Here is a 14555-nt window from a genome sequence, read left to right on the forward strand (position 1 = left end):
AGTGAACAAGACATTCCATGACAAAGCCAGATTTAAACAATATTTATCCACAAACCCAGCCCTACAGAAAGCACTAGAAGAAAAATTCCAACCTAAGGAAGTCAGATACACCCTCGAAAATGCAGGCAATAGATAAAGCCACAGCAGTAAACCCCAACGAAGAAAAGTACACACACATCACCACCAAAAAATAACAGGAATGAACAATCACTGGACATTAATATCCCTCAATATCAATGGACTTAACTCACCTATAAAAAGACATAGGCTTACAGAATGGATACGAAAGCAGGACCCATCTTTCTGCTGCATACAAGAAACACATCTCAAATTCAAAGATAGACACTACCTAAAAATAAAAGGCTGGGAAAAGACTTTCCAATCAAACGGTCTTAAGAAACAAGCAGGTGTAGCCATCCTGATATCCAGCAAAATAGACTTCAAACTAAAATCAATCAAAAGAGATCAAGAAGGGCATTACATACTCATCACAGGAAAGATCCACCAAGATGAAGTCTCAATTCTGAACATTTATGCCCCAAACACAAGGGCACCCACATATGTAAAAGAAACATTATTAAAGCTTAAATCACATATAAAACCCCACACATTAATAGTGGGAGACCTCAACACCCCACTTTCACCACTGGACAGATCCCCCAAATCAAAACTTAACAGAGAAATAAAGGACTTAATTGATGTCATGACTCAAATGGACTTAATCAACATCTACAGAACATTCCATCCTAACAAAAAAGAATATACCTTCTTCTCAGCACCCCATGGAACCTTCTCTAAAATCGACCACATACTTGGTCACAAAACAAATCTAAACAGATACAAAACAATTGGAATAACCTTCTGTGTTCTATCAGACCACCATGGTCTAAAGTTGGATTTCAACAACAACAAAAACTACAGAAAACCTACAATCTCATGGAAACTGAACAATACCCACCTGAATCACCAATGGGTTAAGGAAGAAATAAAGAAAGAAATTAAAGGCTTCCTAGAGATCAACGAAAATGAAGACACCACATATCCAAACCTATGGGACACTATGAAAGCAGTACTAAGAGGGAAATTCATAGCACTAAAGGCCCACATAAATAAACTGGAGAAATCTCACACTAGTAACTTAACAGCACACCTGAAAGTTCTAGAACAGGAAGAAGCAAAGTCTCCCAGGAAAAATAGATGCCAGGAAATTATCAAAGTGAGAGCTGAAATCAATAAAATAGAAACAAAGAGAACAATACAAAAAATTAATGAAACAAAGAGTTGGTTCTTTGAGAAAATCAACAAGATAGACAAGCCCTTATCCAAACTAACCAAAAGACAGAGAGAGAGCATCCAAATCAACAAAATCAGAAATGAAAAGGGGGACATAACAACAGACATTGAGGAAATCCAGAGAATCATCAAATCATCAAAAACCTCTATTCCACAAAACTGGAAAACCTAAAAGAAATGGATAATTTTCTGGATAGGTACCACATACCTAAATTAAATCAAGACCAGATAAACTATTTAAATAGTCCAATAACCCCTAACGAAATAGAAACAGTCATTAAAAGTCTCCCAACCAAAAAAAGCCCAGGACCAGATGGTTTCAGTGCAGAATTCTACCAGATCTTCAAAGAAGAGTTAATACCAATACTCTCTAAATTGTTCCATACAATAGAAACAGAAGGAACATTACCAAACTCCTTCTATGAGGCTACAATTACCCTGATTCCCAAACCAAACAAGGATACAACAAAGAAAGAGAACTACAGACCGATCTCCCTCATGAACATTGATGCAAAAATACTCAATAAAATACTGGCAAACAGACTCCAAGAACACATCAAAACAATTATCCACCATGATCAAGTAGGATTCATTCCAGGGATGCAAGGATGGTTCAACATACGAAAGTCTGTCAATGCGATACACCATATAAACAAACTCAAAGAAAAAAAACACATGATCATCTCACTAGATGCTGAAAAGGCATTTGACAAAATCCAACACCCCTTCATGATAAAGGTCTTGGAGCGATCAGGAATACAGGGAACATACCTAAACATAATAAAGGCAATTTACAGCAAGCCAACAGCCAACATCAAATTAAATGGAGAGAAACTCAAAGCAATTCCACTAAAATCAGGAACGAGGCAAGGCTGTCCGCTCTCCCCATACTTATTCAATATAGTACTTGAAGTTCTAGCCAGAGCAATAAGACAACATAAGGAGATTAAGGGGATACAAATTGGAAAGAAAGAAGTCAAGCTTTCCCTATTTGCAGATGACATGATAGTATACTTGAGCAACCCCAAAGATTCCACCAAGGAACTGATACAACTTATAAACACCTTCAGCAACATAGCGGGATACAAGAGCAACTCAAAAAAATCAGTAGCCCTCCTATATACAATGGACAAAAAAGCGGAGAAGGAAATCAGAGATACATCACCCTTTACTATAGCCACAAATGACATAAAATACCTTGGGGTAACACTAACCAAGCAAGTGAAGGACCTATATGACAAGAACTTTAAGTCCCTGAAAAAAGAAATTGAAGAAGATGTCAGAAAATGGAAAGATCTCCCATGCTCATGGATAGGCAGAACTAACATAGTAAAAATGGCAATCTTACCAAAAGCAATCTACAGATTCAATGCAATCCCCATCAAAATACCAACACAATTCTTCACAGACCTGGAAAGAATAATACTCAACTTCATATGGAAAAACAAAAAACCCAGGATAGCCAAAAGAATCCTGTACAATAAAACAACCTCTGGAGGCATCACGATCCCTGACTTCAAGCTGTACTATAGAGCTACAGTAATAAAAACAGCTTGGTACTGGCATAAAAACCGACATGTGGACCAATGGAATCGAATTGAAGACCCTGACATTAATCCGCAAACCTATGAACAAATAATTTTTGACAAAGAAGCCAAAAGTGCACAATGGAAAAAAGAAAGCATCTTCAACAAATGGTGCTGGCAAAACTGGATATCAACATGTAGAAGGCTGCAAATAGATCCATATCTATCACCGTGCACAAAACTTAAGTCCAAGTGGATCAAGGACCTCAACATAAACCCAGCTACTCTGAACCTGCTAGAAGAGAAAGTAGGAAGTAGTCTTGAACGCATTGGCATAGGAGAACACTTTCTAAATAGAACACCAGTAGCACAGACACTGAGAGAAACAATCAATCAATGGGACCTCTTGAAACTGAGAAGCTTTTGTAGGGCAAAGGATACGGTCAACAAGGCAAAGCGACAGCCTACAGAATGGGAAAAGATATTCACCAATCCCACATCTGACAGAGGACTGATATCCAGAATATATAAGGAACTCAAGAAATTAGACATCAAAATGTCCAACAGTCCAATTAAGAAATGGGCTATAGAACTAAACAGAGAATTCTCAACAGAGGAAACTCAAATGGCTGAAAGACATTTAAGGAATTGCTCAACATCCCTAATCATCAGGGAAATGCAAATCAAAACAACTCTGAGATACCACCTTACGCCTGTCAGAATGGCTAAGATCAAAAACACTGAAGACACCTTATGCTGGAGAGGATGTGGAGCTAGGGGAACTCTCCTCCACTACTGGTGGGAATGCAAGCTTGTACAACCACTTTGGAAATCAATATGGCGCTTTCTTAGAAAATTGGGAATCCATCTCCCCCAAGATCCAGCTATACCACTCTTGGGCATATACCCAAGGAATGCTCAACCACACCACAAGAGCACTTGTTCAGCTATGTTCATATCAGCATTGTTTGTAATAGCCAGAACATGGAAACAACCTAGATGCCCTTCAACTGAAGAATGGATAAACAAAATGAGGTACATATATACAATGGAATACTACTCAGCAGAGAAAAACAATGACATCATGAGGTTTGCAGACAAATGGATGGACCTAGAAAAAATCATTCTGAGTGAGGTATCCCAGACTCAGAAAGAAAAACATGGTATGTACTCACTCATAACAGGATACTAGATGTGGAACAAGGATGACTGGACTGCTACTCACATCACCAGGGAGGCTACCTGGAAATCAGGACCCCAAGAAAGACACAGGGATCGCCCAATGACAGAGAAATGGAATGAGATCTACATGAACAGCCTGGACAGGAGTGGGGGTAGTGAAGGGCGAGGGTCGAGGGAAAGAGAGCTTGGGTGAGTGGGAGATTCCAGCTGGATCAACAACAGAGAGGGAGAACAAGGAATAGGAGACCATGGTAAATGAAGACCACATGAGAATAGGAAGAAACAAAGTGCTAGAGAGGCCCACAGAAATCCACAAAGATACCCCCACAACAGACTGCTGGCAATGGTCGAGAGACAGTCCGAATTGACCTACTCTGGTGATGGGATGGCCAAACACCCTAATTGTCGTGCTAGAAACCTCATCCAACTACTGAGGGATCTGGATGCAGAGATCATGACTAGGCCCCAGGTGGATCTCTGGGAGTCCAATTAGCGAGAATGAGGAGGGTTTATATGAGAGAGAATTGTTGAGACCAAGGTCGGATAAAGCACAGAGACAAATAGCCAAACAAACGGAAACACATGAAATATGAACCAATGGCTGAGGGGTCACCAACTGGATCAGGCCCTCTGAGTGGGTGAGACAGTTGATTGGCCTGATCTGTTTGGGAGGCATCCAGGCACTGGCACTGGGTCCTGTGCTCATTGCATGAGTCGGCTGTTTGAAACCTGGGGCCTATGCAGGGTCGCTTGGCTCGGCCTGGGAGGAGGGGACTGGACCTACCTGGACTGAGTCCACCAGGTTGATCTCAGTCTGTGGGGAAGGCTTTGCCCTGGAGGAGATTGGAATGGGAGGCAGGCTGGGGGGAAGGTGAGGGGGGCGGGAGGGGGGAGAACAAGGGAATCTGTGCCTGTATGTAGAACTTAATTGTATTGCAAAATAAAAATTAAAAAAAAATTCTTTCATGATTGCTGCTTAGTTCTAGGAATGTCTAGCAACTTGTATTAGTATTTTGAATTGTTTCCTATCAGAGAATCTTAGCTCCCAATTATTTGTAGATATTGGTGAGTGTGATATTTACTGCAATTTTTCTTATTCTAAATAAGAAAATTTTAATTTGACAGAATACTTCCTTCGATACCTTATGTCATTTTTTTTGCAGTCACTCAGTAGCAATAAAGTGTGAATACAGTTTGATTCCAACAGTTTTATTTTTGTAATGGTTAATTTAAGGAAAGTTGAATGTATAAAAATTTAAAATTGTGTATTTCTTAAAAGCCTACAACACCTGTTAAGTATGGACTAATAAGACTTCACTTATGAGTCTTTCCTTATGTTACTTCATATCCACTGAGTAGATGCCTGTGTTAGAACGCCATTCTTTTCCACATCATGTAAATAAATTTTCATATGTCTCTTCTAATTCACAGGTCTTTCTGTATCAAAACCAGAGCTATTCACCTGTCTCGAACAGAACAAAGAACCCTGGATTATGAACATAGAGGGAGCAGAAGGTATAGAACCAGGTAAGATGAAAGGAAACAATGGATTGTGTATAGAGTACAAAACAAGAAACAAACCATAAATGCAGTGGGATTAGCCCAACTCCTCACTAGAAGCAATGCCTAAGAATTTCATTTTGAATTGTACACTAGAATCTAACACAAAGAGAATTTTACATGGTTTTCCCTCTTTTCATCAAAAGAGTGATTAGATGAAACTTAGTAGGTCAGTAGCAATTTGACAATGTATGTGGGGCTTTATTTTGTGTTCCAATAAATGTCTGAATCTTTCTCCTGTATGTCAGTGATTCTATTGTTTTTTCTGTATTTTTACAATATATCTGGATCAATTTATTTTTATTTCTTTTACCTCCTTGCATACTATCACTTTACCATACTTACCCAATGTCATGATTCCCACACCCCATCTTATTCTCTCAAGGAAAGAGCAGAAAATAAATAAAAAAATCAAGGAATGTTTGTGCTGGCTAACTGCTTCTGAACATAAAACTTTGAATATGATTGACATACATTGGTGTTACTCAATTGAAAAACAGATTTTCTTACTCCTGAAAGCCAGGGACTGCACATATATTCTTGTCAAAAAGTTGTGACTTTGGGCCTACTTTCCACATTAGAATGTGAGAATTTGTCTGTATCGGGCTTGTGTGTGTTTGGGTCTTGCTGTCACAGACTTGGTGATTGTATGGCCGTTATTCCTATAATATGAGTAAACTTCTTTTTCCATAGAGTCATTTCCCATTGCTTGTCTTTATGTTCTCTCTGTGTCCATATGTTCATAGGTGTCTGACCCCTGATGCAAGGGTTAAAATAAAGGTATCCAAGATAGGGCTCAGTTCTGCAAAATCTCCATATTATGCTTCTCTAGTGAAGGATGAGTGATGCACAAATCAATGGGTGTAAAAATTTAACATTCATTTAATGCCATGTTCATTAAGCAGAATAATGATAGTTTTTTTCCTAGGGCCCATGTCCAATTTGGTCTCAGTTCCTTGGCAGCAATAACAATGTCAGGTATGAGTTCCAACAATGCAGTTGAAGTTAAGAAAATCAAATACTGGTTATCTATTGCCAACACAAATTGTTAATTTTGCACATTGCTTTCAGACCAGCGAGAATATTCAGTTACATGGTTCATAATGGTGAAAGACTGATGAGTACTTTTCTCCTCATGTAGCATATATAGCGTCTTCTAACACCATGCATGTATTTCAGTTGGTTTAAAGTGTCAGTTGCACACAAGTTTGATATCTTCCCATTCAATGTTTTAAGTATGTGAGCCTTATCATTGGGTTGTTGATGGTAACTAATTAGAAAGTCAATACCCAAAATGTTTTGGTATAACACCAGAAAACAATGCAACCCATTACGTGTACAGGAGGCTTTATTTGTTGGCACATGATTTCAAGATTGGGTATTGACTACACTATTGTACAGTAATGACATTTAAATAGTTTTTAGACATGTATGCATTTTAACAAACTTCTACAGAATTATGGTTTCCTATGTTTCTTCAAAAGATTTCTCATGTCCAGAAAGGTAAAGATGCTTCCCTTCAAGTCTGATGACCAGAGTTCAATCACTAGGACACAGACAGTGGAAAGAGGTTTCTGAAAACTACCATCTAATCACACATATGCCCACATACATATAGTCAGTAAATATATAAATATATTTCTAAGATTATCAAGGAAAGGACTGTAATTTTAATTATTCCTCTTTGTATTTGCTCTTCTAAATTACTCTATAATCACTTTCATGATTTAATACTGTTTTAATTTCTCCTCCTTTTTTACAATACTGTTTTTAATTTTCCCTTTTTTGGAAAAAAAAACCCTACATCCCCAGTGGCCCCATACTAGCTACCTAAACTATTGAAAACATAGAAACCAAAATCTTAAAAGCTAGCATCCACCAATCTGAGAAAATATGCAGTATTTGTCTTTCTGGGTTAAGTTAGGATACTTCTTTTCAGTTACATCCATTTGCCTACAATATATGAAATATCAAAAACAAATGAATGAATTTCTTAGCATATAAACTAATAGAGATAAATCAAATGACATAAATAATTTATCATGTCATGTATTCTGAAGTTGAATAGAAGGAAAAATTAAAAAAAAAAACTCAACTTAAGAAATCCAGATGGATTCAGGACATAATCCCACCAGAACATTAAAGAAAAACTAACACTAATCCATTTCCAATTATATGACAAAATTACCATTTCGAGAAAACCTCAAAATCATTATCTACTAGGATCAAGGTGACTTCATCCAAGAGATGCTAATAGGATCAACATAAGCAAATAAATACCCATAATATATTAGGAGGGCAGACTATAACAAAGAGACCAAATGATCTCTTCATTAAATGCAGAAAATATTTTCATCAAAATAAAACATCCCTACATTATAAAACTTCAACAGTAGGAGGAACATATCCACATATAATAGAATATGTTTACTGTAAGTAATTACCAGCATAATCACCATAAATGGAGAAAACTCAAAATATTTCTTATATAATTGGGAAAATAAAGGATACTCACTCTCAAAATACATGTTAGATGTTCTGCTTGAAGTCTTAAGTGTCCATCTAAGATAACATGAACTTCAAGGGGATACAGACAAGGAAGAAAAGCATCATAGTTTCCTCATTACACATAATATTTATTTTATACCAGAAAATTTAAATCAAGATTCTTATGCATGGAGCTAAGTTTATTGTTAGTCTCTCCTTCAACTTTAGTACTGACTTTCATTCCATCATAACTGAAGAAATCTCCTAAATTAATGTTTCCCAATTCATAGTGTCCCTCTATCTCTAATCTCTAATGAAAGAATTATGGACACCTAATGATTACTGTGAGAAAGAGAATTATCATCTGCCATGGGTTACCCTCATTATTGCTTGTCTAGTGCAAAGTGGTGAGACCTGAAATGATATAATCATTTACAATAAAGCTGGACTGACATTCTGAAGTTAAATATATATTTAACTTTCATATATATTTAAATATATTTCATGTACATATATATTTATGTATATATATATTTGAAAAAATATACACATAAATTCCTAAGAGTAACAATTATCAAATGAAGATTACGTTATTGACTTGTGGATGTGGGAAGAGTTGGAGGGAAAGTGGCTGGGATAAGCTTGAAATGAAATGATATAATTATATTTAAATTAAAATTACATTTAAAAAAGAATTTTTGAATTTCACATGTAAACTCTGAGTAATGATATTTTACTTTGAAAGAGAATTCTACATTTCAGTCTACTTTGAAAATATAAATTTTATTCAGTAGGCCTTTTATCAATTTGATGTTGTTGTTGTTGGAGACAAGTTTTCCCTGTGTAACTCCCTTGGCTGTCCAGTAACTTGCTTTGTAGTCCAGGCTGGCCTTGAACTCACAGACATTTACATGCCTCTGCCTCCTGAGTTCTGGGATTAAAGTCTCCGCCTGTTGAGTCCTAGTGGCATCTGCTACCACCACCCAGCATCCTTTTTTGTGTTTTTGAATCCAAACATATTAGAGATCTAAGACTCTTCAGAAAAAAACAGATTGTAATGCACTCTGGTCACCATTCATATTCTGCATTGAAGTCAGTGAAGAACACTAAGAAAAAGCCAGACTGTGATTCACATGGATGGATCATCTTTTCTTTCCTGGACATATATTTAATTTTTCTCATTTTTCCCTTTTTTTGTGTCAGGGTCTCTAACCACGTAGACCTGATTGGTCAGGAACTAAATATGTAGATCAGTCTGCCCTCACACCCAATGAGATCCATCTGCCTCTGCCTTCCGAATGCTGAGATTAAAGGCCCATCTTTTACTAATTTAAGATATTTTTGGGCATCTGAAGAAATGAAAGTCCTAAAGAATTATCAGTGTGATTGTGGGGATTTTGAAACACTCTCTCCTTAGGGGCATAAAGCTCTGTGGACCTGATAGGCAAATTTGTTTTTCATGATCATTTTATTGGTTTTTTAATAATGACTCACCTTTAATAACTACACATTAACATGTATTAATAATCATTAATCTTAGAAATCTATATATGATATTTTTCATTTTATCATTAATATATTTGGAAAGAATATTTTTACCTAGATTGATAATTCAATTTCCAAGTGAATGGAATATTTTTAATCATGGCTAATAGTTTCATTTAATATTTTTACAGTTGTTGGTAACATGACATGTTTAAAGATGACCTTTTCAAATTTTACATATTATAAAATAAAAGTCCATGAAATTGCTTTCTTTATGTTTATCATGTTTTGACATTAATTCGTTATGGAAGAAGTGCTGAAATTTTTTGTTTCATCTTTTTGCTATTTTTCCACATATTAGTGTCATTTTAAGTAAAAATTTCTATGTTATTTTTGTATATTTATACACAGTTAGATTAGAATTGCCTTTCATTTCTTCCAGCTCTGTTTTGTTATCCCGTTCAGGAGTTGTCCCCTAAAGAGTGCACACAGGATACTTTCCAGGCAGAACTGTCTGGACAGTTTAAAAGTAATAGCCTTGGTGAATTACACATAAGGAAGTTCTGCAGATATAGGTCTGTGAACGAAGAGCCTGAATCATGTGCTGATGGAATTGATCTTTATGCAGCATCCATCACTGATATTCCTGACAGAATAGATGAAGAAGTTTCAGTTTCTCCTCAAAAGGCTCACTCTGTATCATTTCCATTCAGATCACACAATTTCCTTTCAAATATTCAAAATGACTCAAGCCACACTGAAGGGAAAAAAACCAAAACCCAAAGCAAGTAGACAGTTTTTAACCTACCTTTCAGATTTCAGGAAGAATTCCTGCGTTGAACAAATATATAAGAAATTGGGAGAAGTTACAGGAGATGCTCAGACCTCTTTAGAACTAACACAGTTCACGTTGGAGAAAAAATGTGCAAACGTAAAAAGTGTGGAAAGTCATTTTCTCTGTTGTCAGCACTTAAGGAGCAGTATAAAATCCATATGATAGCCGGGCGGTGGTGGTGCACACCTTTAATCCCAGCACTCGGGAGGCAGAGCCAGGTGGATCTCTGTGAGTTCGAGGCCGGCCTGGGCTACCAAGTGAGTTCCAGGAAAGGCGCAAAGCTACATAGAGAAACCCTGTCTCAAAAAACCAAAAAAAAAAAAAATCCATATGATAAAAGAATCGTACAAGAGCTTGGGTGAGTGGGAGATCCCAGCTGGATCAACAACAGAGAGGGAGAACAAGGAATAGGAGACCATGGTAAATGAAGACCACATGAGAATAGGAAGAAACAAAGTGCTAGAGAGGCCCACAGAAATCCACAAAGATACCCCCACAACAGACTGCTGACAATGGTCGAGAAACAGTCCGAACTGACCTACTCTGGTGATGGGATGGCCAAACACCCTAATTGTCATGCTAGAAACCTCATCCAACTACTGAGGGATCTGGATGCAGAGATCCATGACTAGGCCCCAGGTGGATCTCTGGGAGTCCAATTAGCGAGAATGAGGAGGGTTTATATGAGCGAGAATTGTTGAGACCAAGGTTGGATAAAGCACAGAGACAAATAGCCAAACGAACGGAAACATATGAAATATGAACCAATGGATGAGGGGTCACCAACTGGATCAGGCCCTCTGAGTGGGTGAGACAGTTGATTGGCCTAATCTGTTTGGGAGGCATCCAGGCAGTGGGACCGGGTCCTGTGCTTATTGCATGAGTTTGAAACCTGTTTGAAACCTGGGGCCTATGCAGGGTCCCTTGGCTCGGCCTGGGAGGAGGGGACTGGACCTACCTGGACTGAGTCCACCAGGTTGATCTCAGTCTGTGGGGAAGGCTTTGCCCTGGAGGAGATTGGAATGGGGGGCGGGCTGGGGGGAAGGTGAGGGGGGCGGGAGGGGGGAGAACAAGGGAATCTGTGGCTGATACGTAGAACTGAATTGTATTGCAAAATAAAAATTTAAAAAAAAAAAGAATCATACAAAAGTCCAGAGCATGACATGTTCTTGTCACATGCATCAAAATATAGAGGTCACTGCAAAATTCACACTGAAGAGAAAGCTTTCAAATGTAGAGTATGGCAGGTCCTTTACCCATGGGTTTTCTCTTCATCTTCCTCAGAGAACCAATCCTGGCCAAAAACCTTTCATATGTGAAGCAAGGGGCAAGTCTTTTACTCAGAGTTCAACATTTCATATACATCAGAGGATCCATACTGGAGAAAAATTATACAAATGTAAAGAATGTGGCAAGTCATTAAACAAGGCCTCAAATTTTCAAGTTCATCAGAGGGTCCACACTGCAGATAAACCTTGCAAATGTAAAATATGTGACATGTTATTTACTCAGAGTTCACCACTTCAAGTTTATAAGAGAATACATACTGGAGTGAAGCCTTACAAATGTAAAGAATGTGGAACGTCCTTTACCAGAGTTTCAACACTTAAAGTTCATCAAAGAATACACATTGGAGAAAAACCTTATAAATGTAATGTATGTTGAAAGTCCTTTATTGTTGGCTCAAAAATTAATGTTCATAAAAAATACACACTGGAAAAAAAAACCTTACAAATGTAATGAATGTGGAAAGTCCTTTAATGTAGGCTCAAATCTTTTTGTTTTGTTTTGTTTTTGATTTTTTGAGACAGAGTTTCTCTGTGTAGCTTTGGAGCCTGTCCTAGAACTCACTCTGTTGCCCAGGCTGGCCTTGAACTCACAGAGATCCACCTGCCTCTGCCTCCCGAGTACTGGGATTAAAGGCATGCACCACCATCGCCCAGCCGTAGGCTCAAATCTTAAAGTTCATCAAAGAATATACAATGGAGAAAAGCCTTACAAATGTTCTGATTGTGGAAACACCTTTACTGATAGCTCAACACTTCAAGTTCATAAGAAAATACATCCTGGAGTGAAACCTTACAAATGTAATACATGTGACAAGTCACTTACTCAGACTCAACACTTCAATATATATAAGAATACACACTGGAGTGAAGCCTTACAAATGTAAAGGATGTGGAAAGTCTTTTACCAGAGGCGCAACACTTAAAATTCATCAAAGTTTACACACTGCAGAGAAACCTTACAAATATAATGTATGTGGAAAGTCCTTTACCTCAGGCTCAACACTTGAAGGCCATCAAGGAGTACACACTGCAGAGAAAACATACAAATGTTCAGATTGTGGCAAGTCCTTTACAGAGCTCAACATTTTATGTTCATCAAAGAATACATACAGGAGTGAAACCTTAGAGATGTAAAGAATGTGGAAAGTCCTTTCAGCAGATCTCACATCTACAAAGACATCACAAAGTACACACAGGAGGGAAACTTTACAGATGAAAAGAATGTGGCAAATCCTTTATCAGGTCCTCAACAATTTAAGTTCATCAAAGAATCCATAATGGAGAAGAAAGTTAAAAATATACAGATTGTGGCAAGTCCTTTACCCATGATTCATGTGTTCAAGGCTACTAAAGACCCATTTAATGCAGAACCCTTAAAATTGTAATGAATGTGTTTTTGTTATGTCTTTTTCTCATGGATAATCTCTACTAAAACCATACATTAGAGAAAGCATACAAATACAAAGCATGTGGGAAAACCTTATCTGGGTTCTTAAATCTTGAAGATCATAACATAATCTATACTAGAGAGAACCCTTACAATATTCAGAATGTGAGAAATATTATGGAGTACTCAGATATTCAAGCCTAGCAGAGTTTCACTAATGAGAAGAAACTTAACAAACGTACAGAAATTTAAAAATTCTTTACAAAGGGCTCAAAATTTAGAGCATGTCAGAAAATTCGTGAAAGAATCTAACTCAATTGGTAATTACTGCCCCAGTAATCATACAATAAAAGGGTTCTCTATAATGTGAGTAGTGGAAGGAAACCTTCAGCAATTGTTCAAACCTTGCTCAATGTCAGATGAGTGACATCAGGAATCCCTATGCTTGGAATGATTTAGAAACATTTTGCCAAGAAATAAAATTTATGTTCACAAAAGTTCCTTGGAAAACTATATATACAGCAATATAACAAAAAGAATTATACAATAATCATGTATTAAAATGATATAGAATTAATTTGACAAGATATGAAAGCAGTAATAATTTAAAATGTGAAGACATGTCAGGATAATTTTATGGATAACTATATTATTTCAAAATTACTGCATAATTTTCTGTATATTTTATGAAACAGAATATTGACCTGAGACTGCTATAGCTTTATATAAATATTATTGTGTTGCTAGTATTTAAGATTTTATAGAATTTAGATTGTTTTGAACCTCCAGTTAGTCCCAAATTTTTCTCAATTATCAATAAATATAATAAAACTTGTATTCAATTTCTGCTTCTTTGGAATGTTGGATATTCATTTAAATTGATATTGTATAGTGAATTACTGCATTACAGAAAATGTTCAAAAAAACATGTCATGAAAATATAAATCAAATGTTTTTGGGAAAACTGTAACAGATTTAATCATTAGAAGTATATATGGGGAACAAAATAAGGCCGGAGTAGATCTGTAAGTTACCTACTGTTTACAGATGTAGATGAACCATGGACATAGACACACACAAAAGACAAACAAACTTCCCTTCATCATGTGAGGCTTGGAACATTACAAATCCTCCTGTGATCCTCATGAGGATGTTAGTAGGAAACAACTCTCCACCATAATTTGCTCTTTTCAGATGTTTAGGCCTCAACAATTCAAGGCTAAAGAGACTGAAAGTACTGAGATGAGCCAAGATTGAGTATGTGTATAGCTTTAGATAGTTACTCTGCTTTCTATGATTACCATTCAGTAAATCTTCAACTCTATTTGAATGTAGGTATTGCAGACACAAAGCTTCTGAGGTATTGTAGTCTCTCCTCAGAGAGCAAAGAACACCTGATCTCAGCTTTTCTGTGGGTCTCAGTGTTACATACATCTGTAGTTTCTTCATTATCACATGACACCACTTATATCTATCACTGGAGACATACTGGACAGGAAAGCAATAGAGAA

General features: G+C 36.9%; 2 protein-coding genes across 3 annotated transcripts in view; one reads left to right on the plus strand and one right to left on the minus strand.

The window, feature by feature from the left end:
* The window catches only part of LOC131901605 (uncharacterized), a 270045-nt gene that overhangs the window by 94105 nt on the left and 161385 nt on the right, over positions 1–14555 (minus strand). The window lies entirely within an intron of this gene.
* Positions 1–14555, plus strand: part of LOC131901608 (KRAB domain-containing protein 5-like) — a 34662-nt gene that overhangs the window by 17820 nt on the left and 2287 nt on the right. For both annotated transcript variants that reach the window (XM_059252714.1, XM_059252713.1), the window contains one exon: positions 5433–5528. In XM_059252714.1, coding sequence (XP_059108697.1) covers positions 5433–5528 — 96 coding nt within the window. The remainder of the gene's footprint in view (positions 1–5432; positions 5529–14555) is intronic.

Source organism: Peromyscus eremicus, unplaced genomic scaffold (genome assembly GCF_949786415.1).
Source record: "Peromyscus eremicus unplaced genomic scaffold, PerEre_H2_v1 PerEre#2#unplaced_120, whole genome shotgun sequence".
NCBI classification, from domain to species: Eukaryota; Metazoa; Chordata; class Mammalia; order Rodentia; family Cricetidae; genus Peromyscus; species Peromyscus eremicus.